The sequence below is a fragment of the Monodon monoceros genome, unplaced genomic scaffold (assembly GCF_005190385.1).
Source record: "Monodon monoceros isolate NGI ecotype Baffin Bay Population unplaced genomic scaffold, NGI_Narwhal_1 Super_Scaffold_13, whole genome shotgun sequence".
Lineage (NCBI taxonomy): Eukaryota > Metazoa > Chordata > Mammalia > Artiodactyla > Monodontidae > Monodon > Monodon monoceros.
In genome coordinates, this window is record NW_021703769.1 from 22,188,897 (window position 1) to 22,205,202 (window position 16,306).

Consider the following 16,306-nt stretch of genomic DNA (forward strand, 5'->3'; position numbering starts at 1 on the left):
ATGGAGCTGGCATGAATGCAACATCCTGCATTTGCAGAAATGGACTGTGGTGAAGGGCAGGCCTGGAGAGACAGCTGCTCATGTGAGAAAGGTCATTCATTCATTCACTTCTTCAATAGATGCTTATTGAGACCCCGCTCTGTGCCAGGCTCTGGGCTGAGGACTTGTGTGCTGAGACATGTGACTCTTGCCCATTTAAGGAAAGAGACTGGAAGGAAGGGACTTCCCTGGTGGCGCGATGGTTAAGAACCTGCCTGCCAATGCGGGGGACGCGGGTTCGAGCCCTGGTCCGGGAAGATCCCACACGCCGTGGAACAACTAAGCCCGTGCGCCACAACTACTGAGCCTGAGCTCTAGAGCCTGTGGGCCACAACTACCGAAGCCTGTGTGCCTAGAGCCCGTGCTCCGAAGCAAGAGAAGCCACCGCAATGTGAAGCCCGTGCACCGCAACGAAGAGTAGCCCCCTCTCGCTGCAACTAGAGAAAGCCTGCATGCAGCAAATAAGACCCAATGCAGCCAAAAAATAAATTAAAAAAAAAAAAAAAAAAGACTGGAAGGAAACACCCTGCATTAGAGTCACTCGGGGGCCCCCATTTCCAGGGTTTCGGATTCAGGAGTTCTCAGTCAGGGCGTGAGGATTTCTGGCAAGTCCCCCACCAGTGTTGCTAATGCTGCTGGTCCAGGGACCACACTTTGAGAACCACTGTGATTCAAGACCAGGTGGAGGAATGATGAGTGGTTTATGTTTTCTGTTTTCAAAACTGTCCTTATGATCGTCATTTACTTTTTTTAATAATTTTTTTTATGATTAACATTTTTTAAAATTTATTTATTTATTTATTTTTGGCTGCGTTGGGTCTTTGTTGCTGCATGCAGGCTTTCTCTAGTTGCAGTGAGCAGGGGCTACTCTTCGTTGCGGTGCACGGGCTTCACATTGCAGTGGCTTCTCTTGTTGCGGAGCATGGGCTCCAGGTGCGCGGGCTTCAGTAGTAGTGGCACATGGGCTCAGTAGTTGCGGCGCATGGGCTCTAGAGCGCAGGCTCAGTAGCTGTGGCGCACGGGCTTAGTTGCTCTGCGGCATGTGGGATCTTCCCGGACCAGGGCTCTAACCTGTGCCCCCTGCATTGGCAGGTGGATTCTTAACCACTGCGCCACCAGGGAAGTCCCGTCATTTACTTTTATAAACAGAAAAATCAGTTTTTAAAAAAAATATTTATTTGGCTGCATCGGGTCTTAGTTACGGCACGTGGGATCCTCGTTGCAGCATGCAGAATCTTTTCTTTTTTTGCGCACGTGGGCTCTTCGTTGCGGCACATGGGCTTCTCTCTAGTTGTGGCACTCGGGCTCTAGAGTGCGTGGCCTCAGTAGTTGCGGTGCACGGACTCTCTAATTGTGGCACACGGGCTTAATTGCCCCGCGGCATGTGGAATCTTAGTTCCCCAACCAGGGATCGAACCCGCATCCCCTGCATTGGAAGGCGGCTTCTTAACCACGGGACTACCAGGGAAGTCCCGAAAAAATCAGTTATTTAAAAGTTAGAAAAATAAGCGGTCGCCAAAAATGACTCCAGTGCCCTGGGTGTGGTCCTGTGTTGTGGGCTGTCACCTCCCATGATCTAAATGTCATACATCTTTTTTTTTTTTTTTTTTTTTTGTGGTACGCGGACCTCTCACTGTTGTCGCCTCCCCCGTTGAGGAGCACAGGCTCCGGACGCGCAGGCTCAATGGCCATGGTTCATGGGCCCAGCCGCTCCGCGGCATGTGGGATCTTCCCGGACCGGGGCATGAACCCGTGTCCCCTGCATCGGCAGGCGGACTCTCAACCACTGCGCCACCAGGGAAGCCCTCATACATCTTTTAATGTAGCCCAGCATCATTAGCTTGTGTATCCCCTGCACTTCCCTTTGGCTCACCCTGCACTTTGGGTCCACTCTGACCCCCAAATCCTCCCTGTCAACATGTTCTGTAAATAGTATGGTGAGGATTTGGACATAGGCCCATCTGGAGGCTGGTTTAGCTTGGATTTAGCCAACTGGCCCACACTTCCTTAGTGCCGTTTCCTTTATGCTCCCTTAATCTCGCCAGCTGAAATGCGTGTGGACCCCTCACTTCCTCATTCCTTTAACTGGTGTGATCATTGACTGTCCCACTTCCTCCTCCTCCACTTTTAGTTCTGTCTGCTTGGCATGGGGGGGAGGCTGCGTCTGTATATATTGGGGTAGAGGTGGGGTTCCTGATGAGGGGACCATTCCTCTGCAGCTTGATGTAGGCAGAATCATTCACTTTGCGGGGTGCTGCTGAACCACCCCCACCCCCCCAACTAGGAGCGAGGCTGTGGTGCCAGGTGGGAATCAAACCCTTCAGTTGCTGGTGGGAATGGGACAGTATCTGTTGTGGTTGAGAGAAGCAGATACCCTGTCACCCCCTCTGTCTTCCTTTCCTGCGTTCAGAACCATTTGAGAAATAGTCCCAGGAGTAACTGGGTGCAGATGGATATAAAAACCTCCATGAACTTTCATACTAAAAACCAGCCTGAAGGTGCCACTTCCTAACCCTGAATTAAGCCAACCCATCCAGTCTCAGGGGCGCTGGGAACCACAGGCCATTCCTCCGTAGGGAGCCACCCATTTTCTTTGGGGAAAGGGAGGCTCAGAGGGCTGGTGAACCCAGCTCTCCAGATGTGGTCCCTCTCCAGAGCCTCCACAGTGGTTGGTTTGTTTGCTTCTTGGACCCACCCCGCTTTCCCATCAGCACCATTTCTAGGTGCTTTCTGTGACTCCTTTGGGATGCCTTTGGCAGGTCATTCATCTCCTGTGACTCGGTTTCTCTTTTTCTTTCTTTTTTTTCTTTTGCGGTACGTGGGCCTCTCACTGTTGTGGCCTCTCCCGTTGCCGAGCACAGTCTCTGGACGCGCAGGCTCAGCGGCCGTGGCTCACGGGCCCAGCCGCTCCGCGGCATGTGGGATCTTCCTGGACCGGGGCACGAACCCGTGTCCCCTGCATCGGCCTGCAGACTCTCAACCACTGTGCCACCAGGGAAGCCCATCGGTTTCTCTTTTTAGTGTACAATTTTATTTAATCCGTTCAATCACACTAAGGGCAGATATTATTATTTCCATTTGTGGCTCAGCTTTCATACCTGCTGTTAGACATAGTAATCATCCATTTCTTCTCCTGGGTCTCCCCACTCATCCCCCTACACTTTGTGTCTAATGATTGTTTCACGTTGGTATGTCTTTTTGTGATTGTTTACATAACAAGACATGCCTCCATGCACTCAGTATTTGTTGGGAGCCTGCAGGATGCTGGGCCCTGTGCTGGGTGTAGGGCATACAGCGGGGAGTGAGGTAGACGTGGGGAAGCCCCCCAGGCACTCACGGTCTCTCTGGGAGACAAACTCTTAAATGAAGAATTGCTGATATACCCATGATAACAAAGGGGAAGTGAAGGACATCTGGGAGTTGATGACAGAGGTGGTCAGGAGCTGCCCTGAGGAAGTGAGGTCATCCCCCTCAACCCCCTCCACTTAAAACCCAGACTCAGATTCTTTACTCAACCCTTCAAGGCCCTGGATGGCTGACCCCTGTCAGTTTCCCCAGCCTCAACTGACCCCTGTAGCTACCCTGGCTGCCTTGCTGTATCTTGACACACTGAGCTCTTTCCTGCCTCTGGGCCTTTGCACACACTGCTCCCTGCCTCTCTCTCTGCATGGCTGTTCCTTCTTGCCTCAGCTCAAATGTCCCTTGAGAAGCGGCCTCCCCGACCTTGTCCTCTAACATAGCACCTTCCCCCATTACTCTTTCATATTACCCAGGTGTTTTGGTTCTGTTTTTTTGGTTTTTTGTCTTCCCAGCTCTTAACAGTATCTGAGGGGTTTTTTTATCTTTCAGTTTACTGTGTGTCTTGCCAATGAGACTTGGGGCTCCATGCAGACAATACAGAAAGGGCCACGTTTGTCTTGGTCACCACTCTCCTTCCCCACCCCCTGTGCCTGCACAGAGCCTGGTACACAGTTGGTGTTCATAAATGCTTGTTGAATGAGCCTCTTCTGCTTCCCCAGTGCATTACTTCCCTATTGCTGCTATAAGAAGTTACTGCGAATTTGACTTAAAACAATCCCAGGGCTTCCCTGGTGGCGCAGTGGTTGAGAGTCCGCCCGCCGATACAGGGGATACGGGTTCGTGCCCCGGTCCGGGAAGATCCCACATGCCGCAGAGCGGCTGGGCCTGTGAGCCATGGCCGCTGAGCCTGCGCGTCCGGAGCCTGTGCTCCGCACCGGGAGAGGCCACAACAGTGAGAGGCCCGCGTACAGCAAAAAAAAAAAAAACAAAAAACCAATCCCAGATTATTATCTTATAATTCTGGAGGTCAGAAGTCTGAAAGCCAAGGTGTTGTCAGGGCTCCATCCCTGTAAAGGCTCTGGGGAGAATCTGTTCCCTTTCCTGCTTCTAGAGGCTGCCTGCATTCCCCGGTTCATGGCCCTTTCTGCATCTTCAACATACATCACCCCAACCTCTGCCACATCGCCTTCTCCCGCTCTGAGCCCCTTGCCTCCCTCTTATACGGATGCTTGTAATTACACTGGGCCCACCCAGATAATCCAGCAAAATTTCCCAATCTCAAGATCCTTAACTTAATCACATTTGCAAAATCCCTTTGCCGTGTAAGGTAACATATTCACAGATTCTGGGAATTAGGACATGGGCATCTTGGGGACCCATTACGCAGTCTGCCACACCCAGACCCCCTGAGGTGTGCCTAGGACAGCATCGAGTGTGCCCTGCACTCAAGTACCCTGGCCACTGCCATAGGGCCCAGCGACCTGACCTCTCCTTCCCTCTGCAGGACGAGATTGAGGAGCTGCGGGCAGAGATGCTGGAGATGCGGGACGTCTATATGGAGGAGGATGTGTACCAGTTGCAGGAGCTGCGGCAGCAGCTGGACCAGGCCAGCAAGACCTGTCGCATCCTGCAGTACCGGCTGCGCAAGGCTGAGCGCCGCAGCCTCCGTGCTGCCCAGACTGGCCAGGTGGACGGCGAGCTCATCCGTGGCCTGGAGCAGGACGTCAAGGTAAGCCCAGGGCCCTCCCGACCCTCACAGGTGCCCTTTCTGGGGGGCCGGACCATGAGCCCGAGTGCCCAGGTCAGCTCCCTCCTCATGTGTCCTTGGGCAAGTTCCATCATCTCTTTGGGCCTCAGCGTCTTCATCTGTAAAATGGGGATCCCTAGGAACTGACAGGCCATCTACCACGGTTGTCCCAAAGTGGTATCATAAGATGATGCCTACTAACAGCAGTTGCTGTGTGAGTACGAGCCACACACCTGGTGCTGGGCTCCAAGTCATCCGTGCATGGTTCCATGGAGGTTTCTTTCTTGTGCTGATGGAGAGTAGTGAAGGTCTGGAGTTGAGTAAGACTGGTTTAAATCTGGGCTCCAATAGGCCCTAATTTTATGATCTTGAGCAAGTCACCTGTTTCAGTTTCCTCATCTGTAAAACACGTGTAACGGCAGCCCCTGCCCCACAGGGTTCTGTGAGGATCAAATGAGATCAGGTAGGTGAGAGGTCACTGTAGGCACTGGAAAAGGTTAGCTAATAATTCTTCTTCTTCTTCTCATTTTCCGGATAAGGAAAGTGAGTCTCAGAGAAAGGAAGTACCTGTCCAAGTTCATGTGACCCTCCATGTAGCTGGCAGAGCGCAGATGTATCAGCCTCCCATGCTTGCCGCCTGACCTTGTTGATCTTGGCCTCAGAGAGCAGGAAAGGGACGGCCTGGAGGCTGGCAGATGGGGCTTCCAGAAGAGAAGTCTGCCCTGCCTGTCTGTATGAGCCCTGGTCTGGGGGCTGAGAACTCCAGGGGACCTGGCCCAGCACCCTGCTCTCAGAACTCAGCCCAGTGTTATCCAGGGATGTAGGAGCTGGGGGTAGAGGCATCTGGCACAGCCTGGGGGACTGTGGAGTCTTCCTGCAGGGGTGACCTCTGAGGTGAGGCCTGAGGTGGAAGAAGGAATGTTGAAGGAAGAGGGCCCCTGTAAGTGGAGGTGAAGAGTGAGCACCAGATCCACACCGGCCTTTGCGTCTCCCATTGTCTTGCATGTGCTGTGGTCACATTGGAATTGTAGGTCTGCTGTACAAGTGAGGAAACAGCTCAGAAAGGTTGTATCTCCAAGGCCAAAGTGTACCTGTACCTAAGAAGGCAGCTCTTGGGATAAATTGTTATACAAATATTCAAATTCCAGGTACCAGATCGAGAGGGTGTGGGGTGAGAGAGAGCCCTGGAAGCTTAGAGGAATCTGAGTTTGGGTCCAGGTAGTTGGGGCTTTGGGGCGAAGACACCGAAAAGTCAGCCTTAGATGAGGAAGGGGTGGAGGAAGGCTGGAGCTGGGAGCAGACTAGCTGGCTTGCCTCTGTGGGAGGAGCTGAGAGCAGCTGGTGTGTGTGTGTAGAATGGGGAGGGGGGGATGCCCTCTGGAGTCTGGGCGGAAGGGAGCGGCCCCTTCTGTTGGGATTTGAACTAGCCAATCAGCAACTGGCTTGGCCCCTTCCCTCCCTCCTCTCCCTGCGCCTGCAGCTGGAGCGCTGAGCTCATCCACACTGGCCTGGGCTGGACAGCTTTGGCCGCCTCTCTGTGTCCCAGGTGCTGGGGATGTTCTGGGGCATTTTTTGGAGGCTTTCAGAACGCTGACTTCCCTGGCATCGCCTGGGAGGGCTTGAGAGACCCAAGTGTGGAGGGAGCTGGATGCTGCCTGGGAGGGTGTCCCCGGGGGCCCTCCGACTTGCTGTGCCAGCAAGAGTAGACAGGCGTGAGGCCGCCTCTTGGAGTCTCAGTTTCCCCTTCTGTTAAAAGGAGGGCTTAGAGCAGCTGAATCTTCAGGGCTTTTGCAGCCCCATTGGTTTAAACAAGCAGGTAGATTACTGGTGAGGGTGTCATGAAAGAAAGCTCAGGCCTTGGCCCTCCCTCTCCCTCACCCCCACCCCCAGGCTCTCTCACTGTCTGCTGGTTCTCACAGCTGGCAGGACCCACAGAAGCTCAGCAGGAACATTGTTCAGCATGAGGAGGGCAGGGGTGTGGGGGGGCAGAGACCTGCTCTACCACTTGCTTGCTGTGTGGCTTTGGGAAAGCTCCTTGACAGCCCTGAGCCTCAGTTTCCCCATGTGGAAAATGGAGATGCAACAAGTCTCTACCTGTAGAGATTTTTGTGAGGATAAAATGAAATAGCTCAAGTAAAGAGCGTGCTGAGCATGGAGTCTGGCTCGGGATGCCCCCTCAGCAAATGAACAGATGTTGCTTGGCGTGTTACTGTTCAGGAGAAGAACTTAAAAGGCACTAGTGGGACAAATGGCTGGACCACGGTGGAGAAGGGGGCCAGAATCTCTGCCTCCCTGGGTAGATAAGTATAGCCTGGAGGTTTGTTTACCATGGAGATTCCCAGGCCCCACCCTCAGGGCTTGGGATCCTGTAGGAGGGCTTCAGGTCCCAGGAATCAGGGATGAAAATTCCCACCTGAAGGGACTCTTGTGGGAGGCCCGAGGACACACCGGTAAAACAATTCTTAGAAATAGATGTTGCTGGAGAAAAGGTTCTGGCTTTGGGTTTAATCCCTGGGTGACCTGAGCAGGTTACTTTCTCTCTTTGATCCTCAGTTTTCTCATCTGTACAATGGGGGTGACATTCCCACCCTCCCGGGGTTCCTGGGAGGATTTCGCCACACAGGACCCAGATGCTGCCTGGACAGGGGGTGCTCCTTAGTGACGGTTCCTATCCCACACCCTGGGGATTCAGAGTGACAGAGACCCCTTAATGCCTTAGGCCCAGGAGCCGAGGGGCCGATGAGCGAGGTGGCTGTGGCCTGGAGGCTGCTGGTTGCATTTGGCAGGAGCCAGACCCCAGCGCTGTAACAGTGACCTCATGGCTGAGAGCGTTTGTTTGTGCTTTGGGGATTTGCCCTGGTTTCCAGAAGCTGCAGCTGCTTCACCTCCTGTAGTATCTCAGCCCCCCAACCTTGGGGATGGTTGGAAGGATCATGAGAAGATCAAATAAGACACGCAGGTGGGGCCCCGTGAGCCCCTGACACAGTGAGCCTACTGTTGCACTTATTTTTAATACTCTTATTATTGATATTAATATAATGTGTCTTCAAGCTTCAGGCCAACAGCGGCTCAGATTGAGAGCAAGACTCCAGAGTTGACCCACCTGCTTTCAGATCTTGGGTCTGTAGCTTCCTAGCTGTGTGGCCTTGGGCAAATGACCGTTTCTTTCTGAGCCTCAGAGTGGGGATGATATTCAAAGCACGTTCCCAGGGGATGAAAGGCACGTGGTGGGTGCTCGGGGAGCGACAGCTGATTCTGCCTGATTACCTGGGAGAGCCAGGGGGCCCAGGACCACTGAGGCTCAGAGAGAGGAAGGGAGAGGCACAGGCAACCAGGCTCCTGCCCTCCAGGCAGGCATGCTCTTTGCTCCTGTGGGCCTCCATCAGGGGCACAGGGCTCTGTGGGGATCTGAGATTAAGGGCTCTTTTGTCCACACTGGAATTCTGTAAGCTGCCTGGGGCTAGGCCTTCTTAACAGAGCACCCCTGGGGGTAGAAAGCAGTTGGAGAAGGGGGTTCCACGGAGGATGGGGCAGAAGGCAACTGGGGACTCACGGAAGGGATGAAATCCATAGAGTCACTCATGAACCCAAGAGGATCCAGGAATCCACATGGATCATGACTTCTTGGTGGGGAGGGGGTCACCTGCCCAGGTCAAGGCCATGGTGGGGATGGAGTGAACCCCAGGTGGAGAGGAGCTGGCCCAGGTGGGAGCATAGTTAGGAGAGGAGCCCCCGCTCCTCCCAGCAGCTGATCCCTCATCCCAGTCAGGGACACAGCCCTCTCTGGACATTTGGGGGTGTGGGCAGTTGTGGGGGGCACCCCCAGCCAAGCTAGGGCATGTGCAGCTCCCCATGTTTCAGTCATTCACTCCTTCATTTCCCTCCCTTTTTGCTTGCTGGGGTCTTGGATTTGTTTGTTCATCCAACAAGCATTTATTAGGCACTTAGTGTGTGCCAGACCCTGCGCTGCTACCGGGACACAGAGATATGAAGGAGCCCCGGCATGGCCTGGGGCCTGGACCTCTGTGCTCCACCACTCCTGCCCCCAGGGGCTAAGCAGATGAATGAATGAATAAATGAATGAATGAATGGAGTATTGGTCAGGACAGGGACTCACTGGGTGACCTAACAGCCTAAAACTTGGGACCTGGGGCTGAACACCTGGACACTAAACTCAAGAGTGAGGTTGTGGGGTGTTGGGCCAACCTGGATTAAAATCAGTGCACAGAGGTGAAGCAGTAGTCTTGACAGTGCATTAAAAATCATACTTTTGGGCACCTGCTATGTTCCAGCCACCAGCCCAAGCACTATGTCTTTTTTTTTTTTAATTTCTGAATTTTATTTTATTTATTTTTTATACAGCAGGTACTTATTAGTTATCTATTTTATACACATCAGTGTATACATGTCAATCCCAATCTCCCAGTTCATCCCACCACCACCACGACCCCCCGCCGCTTTCCCCTCTGGTGTCCATACATTTGTTCTCTACATCTGTGTCTCTATTTCTGCCCTGCAAACCGGTTCATCTGTGCCATTTTTCTAGGTTCCACATATACGCGTTAATATACGATATTTGTTTTTCTCTTTCTGACTTGCTTCACTCTGTATGACAGTCTCTAGATCCATCCACATCTCTACAAATGACCCAATTTCATTCCTTTTTATGGCTGAGTAATATTCCATTGAATATACGTACCACATCTTCTTTATCCATTCGCCTGTCGATGGGCGTTTAGGTTGCTTCTATGACCTGGCTATTGTAAGTAGTGCTGCAATGAACATTGGGATGCATGTGTCTTTTTGAATTATGGTTTTCTCTGGGTATATGCCCAGTAGTGGTATTCCAAGTGCTATGTCTTTTATTCCTCACAGCAGGCCTCGTGACTAGGCTATATCAACACCCTTTTACTGATGACGAAACCGAGACTTCAAATGGTTAAATAACCTGTCCTGGATCTCACACCCAGTGAGGGCTGGAATCAGGCTTGAATCTAGTTTTCCCACCTGCGAAGTCCTCGTTCTGCTAGTGAGGGATTGCTCCCCCCACTTTGTGGATGAGGAGGGTTTGGTGGCCTAGAGAGACTGTGGGAGGAGCCTCGTGGGCCAGCATCCAGCTGTCCTAGGAGATCTTCAGGGGGCTGAGAGAGGCAGTGGGCAACGGAGGGAGGAGGGGGAGGCAGGGCTCGATTTCCTTTCTGGCCGTTGTTCTTCCTGGCCTGCCTTGCACACTGCCAAGGGGTCCGTGCCGAGTTGGGCCTGGGCCCGCAGAAGGCAGAGCCAGGGAGGGCCCTCTTCCCTTCCGGCAGGGAGGAGGTGCCATGGCCATTTCCGAGACTGGCAGGCACGAGGCACTGGGCTGTCTGCCCCATACATACCTCTTGTTGGCAGAGCCCTTACACCCCTTGTGGAGCCTGGGCCACGCTGGCCCTTCAGCCAAAGCCCCTGAGCTCCCTCCAGCTTGGCCCACACTAGCTCTGTTTGACTCTGAGCAAGTCATTTGCCCACTGAGCCTCAGTTTCCTTGCCAGTAAAATGGGGGCATAGTTGGGGTGAAGAGGAATGAATCTGGCACATAGCAGGTATTCAACAAATGCTAGTACTTAGTCCACTTGGGGATGGAGGCTAGTTGTGATTTACCAGCTCAGAAGGGCCTTCCTCATCCCCAGAGAAGAGACCCCCTTTCCTACCTTTCACCCCAGCCAGCAGGGGACAGGACAGAAGGGTCCTCAAGGAAACGGGGTGCTCTTGCAGCAGAGTCCTGGAACCGGGATTGGAGTTTGCAGCTCCATTAGCTCCTTCTGTAGGGATGACTTGGACATCTGCCCAGCCTTTGTCGCTGGGGGCATGTTCTGTATCCCAGACAACTGGAAATAGGCCTCATGGTCTGTGTCACACTGTGACCCCCAGCAAGTCACGCCCGCTCTGGGCTCAGCGCCTCCCAGCAGCAGCCAGCACTTACCCAATGCTCACTGTGCAGGCACTCAGCCAAGCCTTTGTGCAATAGCTGGTTCAGTCCTCCTGTCGGCCCGTGAGGCTGGTGCTGCCATTATTGCACCCATTTGTAGTTAAAGGAAAGACCCAGAGTAGGGAAATAATTTGCCCAGGAACGTATGCTGGTCACTGGCAGAGATGGGGTTCAGATGTCTCTGGGGATGCCCATCTTGCTCTGGGTTTCCCCTCTCTTTAAAATGATCTTCTTGGAGGGTAGTGGTGGTGGGATGAATTGGGAGATAGGGACTGACATATATACACTAATTTGTATATAGTAGATAACTAATAAGAACCTGCTGTATAAAAATAAATAAATAAAATTGAAATTAAAAAAATAAATAAAACGATCTTCTGGCCCTGTCTTAAGCTCTGGTGAGAACTGGGCAAGAGGGTGGACAGGAGAGGCTTTTGGAAGCATCAAAAGGCTCAGATAAAAGTAAAGGCATTGCTAAGAACAGGCGCTGCCTCTATAGCTTTCTGGGAGCTGAACTATGATGTGGACATAGGAAACACAGGGTGCCTGGGTTTGGGTTTTGGTTCTACCACTTCCTGGCTGTGCGACCCTTGGTGAGTTACTTGACCTCTCTGTGCCTCAGTTTCCTCTTCTCTAAGTGGGGGTGATGAGAGTACCTGCCTACCCTGGGGTTGCTCTGTGGTAGAGGTAGGATGGTGCCCTGCTCATCACCCACCTTTGCTCAGGTCTCTAAGGACATCTCCGTGCGGCTGCATAAAGAGCTCGAGGCGGTGGAGAAGAAACGGGCGAGGCTGGAGGAGGAGAATGAGGAGCTTCGGCAGCGGCTCATTGAGACCGAGCTGGCCAAGCAGGTGCTGCAGGCAGAGCTGGAGCGGCCGAGAGAGGTGAGGCCCCCATCTACCCCGGCAGGGCCAGGCCTGGGCTGGGCAGGCATGTGCCAACCCCATCCAGCCCGTGTCTCTGAACCTCTGTCTCTGCACAGTTATGCCTCCCTGGCAGAGCTGTCTATTCATTCACTGCTCCAGCACGCGCTCCCTGAGCACCTACTGTGTTCACTGTGTGCTGGATACTGAGGACCCAGGGGTGCGTGAGAGACACCTGGTTCCTGTCCTCGAGGAGCCCACAGGCTAACAGAGGAGACAGCCGCCATCAAAGGACCACAGCTGGGAGAGGATTGCCTGAGAAAACATGCAACAGTGCTGAGCAGGGGACCCAGCCGACTGTGCCTCAGTTTCCTCATGTATAAAATGGGATAGTAATACTTCAAATCATTGGAAGGACTAAGTGGTATAGATTTTGTGGACATGCTTTAGGGACTGCCTGGCATTGCCACTCAGTATAAAGTCACCGCCAGGTCTGGGCAGCCTCTGGCTGGTGTCTCAACACATTTCCAGGACACAGATGCTTTTTTTTTTTTTTTAAATTTATTTAATTTATTTATTTTGGCTATGTTGGGTCTTCGTTGCTGCACTCGGACTTTCTCTAGTTGCGGCGAATGGGGGCTACTCTTCATGGCAGTGCGCGAGCTTTTCATTGCGGTGGCTTCTCTTGTTGAAGAGCACGGGCTCTAGAGCGCACGGGCTTCAGTAGTTGTGGCTCGCGGGCTCTAGAGCGCAGGCTCAGTAGTTGTGGCGCACGGGCTTAGTTGCTCCGCGGCATGTGGGATCTTCCCAGACCAGGGCTCGAACCCTTGTCCCCTGCATTGGCAGGCGGATTCTTAACCACTGCGCCACCAGGGAAGCCCCAGATGCTTCTTGAGTGTGACCCCAGGCACCAGCTTCTCTGTCTTTGGTCATGAGAGTCCTTCCACCCGGCATCCCATTCTTCCTTCTGCTGTGTGTTAGGTGTACAGCATGTTAAGCACCATGCTAGACACTTTCCATGATTTTCAGAAAGGCCTGATGAGGTTGTGATTGTACCAGTTTTATGGATGAAAACACAGCCCTGAGGGAGAGAGCGATGTCCTCCAGGTCACGTAGGGCCCAGTGGGCTGTGCAGATTGGAAACCATCAGCCCAGGTGATGCCTAAGGGCCGGAATCCTCCAGAATCCAGGGGTCTGTGTCCCAGGCGGCCCCGGTGCCTTCTGCCCCCAGAGGCACAGCTGGGCCTCAGCTGTCTGGCTGCTCATGAGGCATGCTAGGATCAAACGTTGTTCCGGGTCACAGTTCTCACCTTCCCAAGGGCAGGCGTGCCAGCATTCCAGGACAGACACCACAGCCCTGAGGCCATAACAATCCTTCTGCTGCCCTCCCCACTGGGTGTGTTGGTGTGACATGCCAAAGGCTTCTCGGTGTGGAGATGGGAGGTGTTTGCTACTCAGGGCCGCCCAGGGCTCCTGCCCTCCATGGCCTGGCCAATAACAGGGGACCATCTTCACACATCTCATTGCTGCCACCCTTGATAGTGAAAAGGAGAGACAGGTTCAGAAGGTGCCTCGGATGTCAGCCTGTTCCCATTGTAAAGGAGAGGGAACAGAGGTCCAGAGAGGGAGAGCCTGCCTGAGTTCACCCAGCCTTTCCTTGGCTGAGATGGGGCTGAGACCCTGAAGCCACCTCCCCTAAGTTTCAGTTTCTTCATCTGTGACATCAGGATAATAACAGTACCCAGTTTATGAGGTTGTTCATGATCATTCATAAGATTGGGTAACCATAGAACACTGTGAAGAAGTTAAAAAGAATAAGGTAGTATAGCAGTTCCTGAGAAAGTTAAACAGAATTTCCAAATAAGCCAATTCCACTTCTGGGTATATAGCAAAATTGAAAGCAGGGACACGAACAGATATTTGTACCCTCATGTTCATAGCAGCATTATTCACGGTAGCCAGAAGGTGTAAGCAACCCAAATGTCCATCAATGAACAAACAAAAATGTAGTATATACCTACAGTGTATGTATAATTTAAGCGGGAACGTGATTCTGAAACAGGCTACAATGTGGGTGAACCTCGAGGACACTGTGCTCAGTAAAATAAGCCAGACACAACAGGACAAGTATTATATGATTCCACTCAGATGAGTTACTGAGAGTAGTCGAATTCATAGAGACAGAAAGTAGGTTAGAGGTTACCAGAGCCTGGAGGGAGGAGGGTACAGGGAGATGCTGTTTCATAGGGACAGCATTTCAGTTTGGGATGATGACGAAGTTCTGGAGGTGAATGGTGATGATGCCACTGGATCGTACCCTTGAAAATGGCTAAAAATAGCAGATCTTATGTTATGTATATTTTACTGCCATAAAAAAGAAAAAAATGGTTAAAATGGTGTACTTTTTGTATTAGGTGTACTTTCCCACGATTTAAGAAAAAAGGCAGATACATAGGCACTGATGTGGAAAGATCTGTAAGGTACATTGTTAAGCGGGAAGAGAAAGCTATAGAACCACACGTATTGTGCAATCCCACTAATTACTTTGGAAAGCCGTACAGAACGAACTGATTTTGAAGCACGTGTCTATATGTGCAAATGCATAGCCTGGAGGAAAGTCTGGAGGAAAACCCACTGAACTGAGGCATTAGAAATGGTAGGAGTATGGTAGGCAATGGCTTTTGCTTTTTATTCTATGATTGCTGTATTTAGGGTTTTTTTTGGGGGGGGCGTGGTTATTATTAGTGAACTTTTAAATAAAGTCAAGCATGTAAAGAGCCCTTTGTGGTGCCTGGCACACAGTTGGTGCTCAGGAAACACTGGTTCACTTCCTCTTGAAGGCGATGTCAGTGAGGCTGGCCTAGCCCTCCCTGATGTGCCCCTCGATGTCTTAGGATCTGCGGAAGGAGGCGTGGCCCTGTGTTTATTTGCTGATTGCCCTCTCTCCTCCCTCTCCTTCCTGATATGGTTTCTATGGAGACGAGGGTCCCTTAGCAATTCTTCTGCCAGAGCTGTTCCAGTCCCATCATCGAGATCTGCCTTTGCCATCCTGACAGGTTGCTGTGGCGATGCTGTCACCCGGCTGGGAACAGGAGCCCCTGGCCTGAGCTGATGTGGTTGCTATGGAGATGGCTCTTCACTAGAGAGAAGGGAGGGTGGCCTGCCCCAGCTGTGTTCTGCAGTGGCACCGTTGCCAGCTGGGCTGCAGCTCAAAAATCGTAACACGAGCCACCGCCACCCCCAATCCAGTATCATTCCCCGTCTTTCTATTTTAGGCAGAAAGCCAATATCAGTGTTGATGGGATTTATTATAACATAGCTGCTGTGTCTGAGTGCTTGCTCTGTACCAGGCACTACACTGAGCATTTTATGTGTGTCTTCACGTTGTGTAGCCAGCAGCCTCCCAAGGTACATCGTGATTTTGTCCCCATTTTATTTTATTTTGTTTATTTATTTTTTTGGCTGCGCCACACAGCTTGCGGGACCAGGGATTGAACCCAGGCCCTCAGCAGTGAAAGCGTGGACTTGCTGTATATAGATGGGACAGGGGAAAGACAAGGATGGAATCCTAACCCAGGACCCTCCATCTCCCAAAGCCACACTAACTCTTACGGCGATGCCCGTGCCCTCCTTGCCCCATCCAGGGGCCTTCCTAGAACCCAGCTGTGTTTCGGAACCTCTGAAGAGGCCACTCACTCCAACGAGTACTTCCTTCTCTGGCACAGGCTTCTTGGCCTGATTCCCACTCTCATGGGGTAGGAAGGGCACTCACCATAGTATCAGTTCACCTGGGTTCAGATCTCAGTTCTGCTGGCGTCGTCATCTGATGCAGCCTAGCCGTGGCCTGTGTGCTGCAGGGCAAACTCGAACTTGGAGTTACACGGGCCTGAGTTTGAATCCTGGCTTTGCCACTTATTTGCAAATAACTGTAGTGTTGGGCAAATCATGTAACTGCTCCAGTGCTCAGTTTGTTCCTTTATAAAATGGGAATATGGGGACTTCCCTAGTGGTCTGTGGGTAAGACTCCACGCTCCCAATGCAAGGGACCCAGGTTCGATCCCTGGTCGGGAAACTGGATCCCGCATGCATACTGCAACTCAGAGTCCGCATGCTGCAACTAAAGATCCCACGTGCCGCAACTAAGACCCAGCACAGCCAAAATAAATAAATGATAAATTTTTTAAAAATGGGGGGCTTGGGCTTCCCTGGTGGCGCAGTGGTTGAGAGTACGCCTGCCGATGCAGGGGACACGGGTTCGTGCCCCGGTCAGGGAAGATCCCACATGCCGCAGAGCGGCTGGGCCCGTGAGCCATGGCTGCTGAGCCTGCGCGTCCGGAGCCTGTGCTCCGCAACGGGATAGGCCACAACAGTGAGAGGCCCGCGTACCACA

The 16,306-nt window shown here is 52.3% G+C and overlaps 1 protein-coding gene across 3 annotated transcripts in view; it reads left to right on the forward strand.

Moving 5' to 3' along the window:
* The window catches only part of SOGA1 (suppressor of glucose, autophagy associated 1), a 73,250-nt gene that overhangs the window by 16,240 nt on the left and 40,704 nt on the right, over positions 1-16,306 (forward strand). For all 3 annotated transcript variants that reach the window (XM_029219675.1, XM_029219676.1, XM_029219677.1), the window contains exons 2-3: positions 4,844-5,068; positions 11,779-11,937. In XM_029219675.1, the coding sequence (XP_029075508.1) occupies positions 4,844-5,068; positions 11,779-11,937 (384 nt within the window). The remainder of the gene's footprint in view (positions 1-4,843; positions 5,069-11,778; positions 11,938-16,306) is intronic.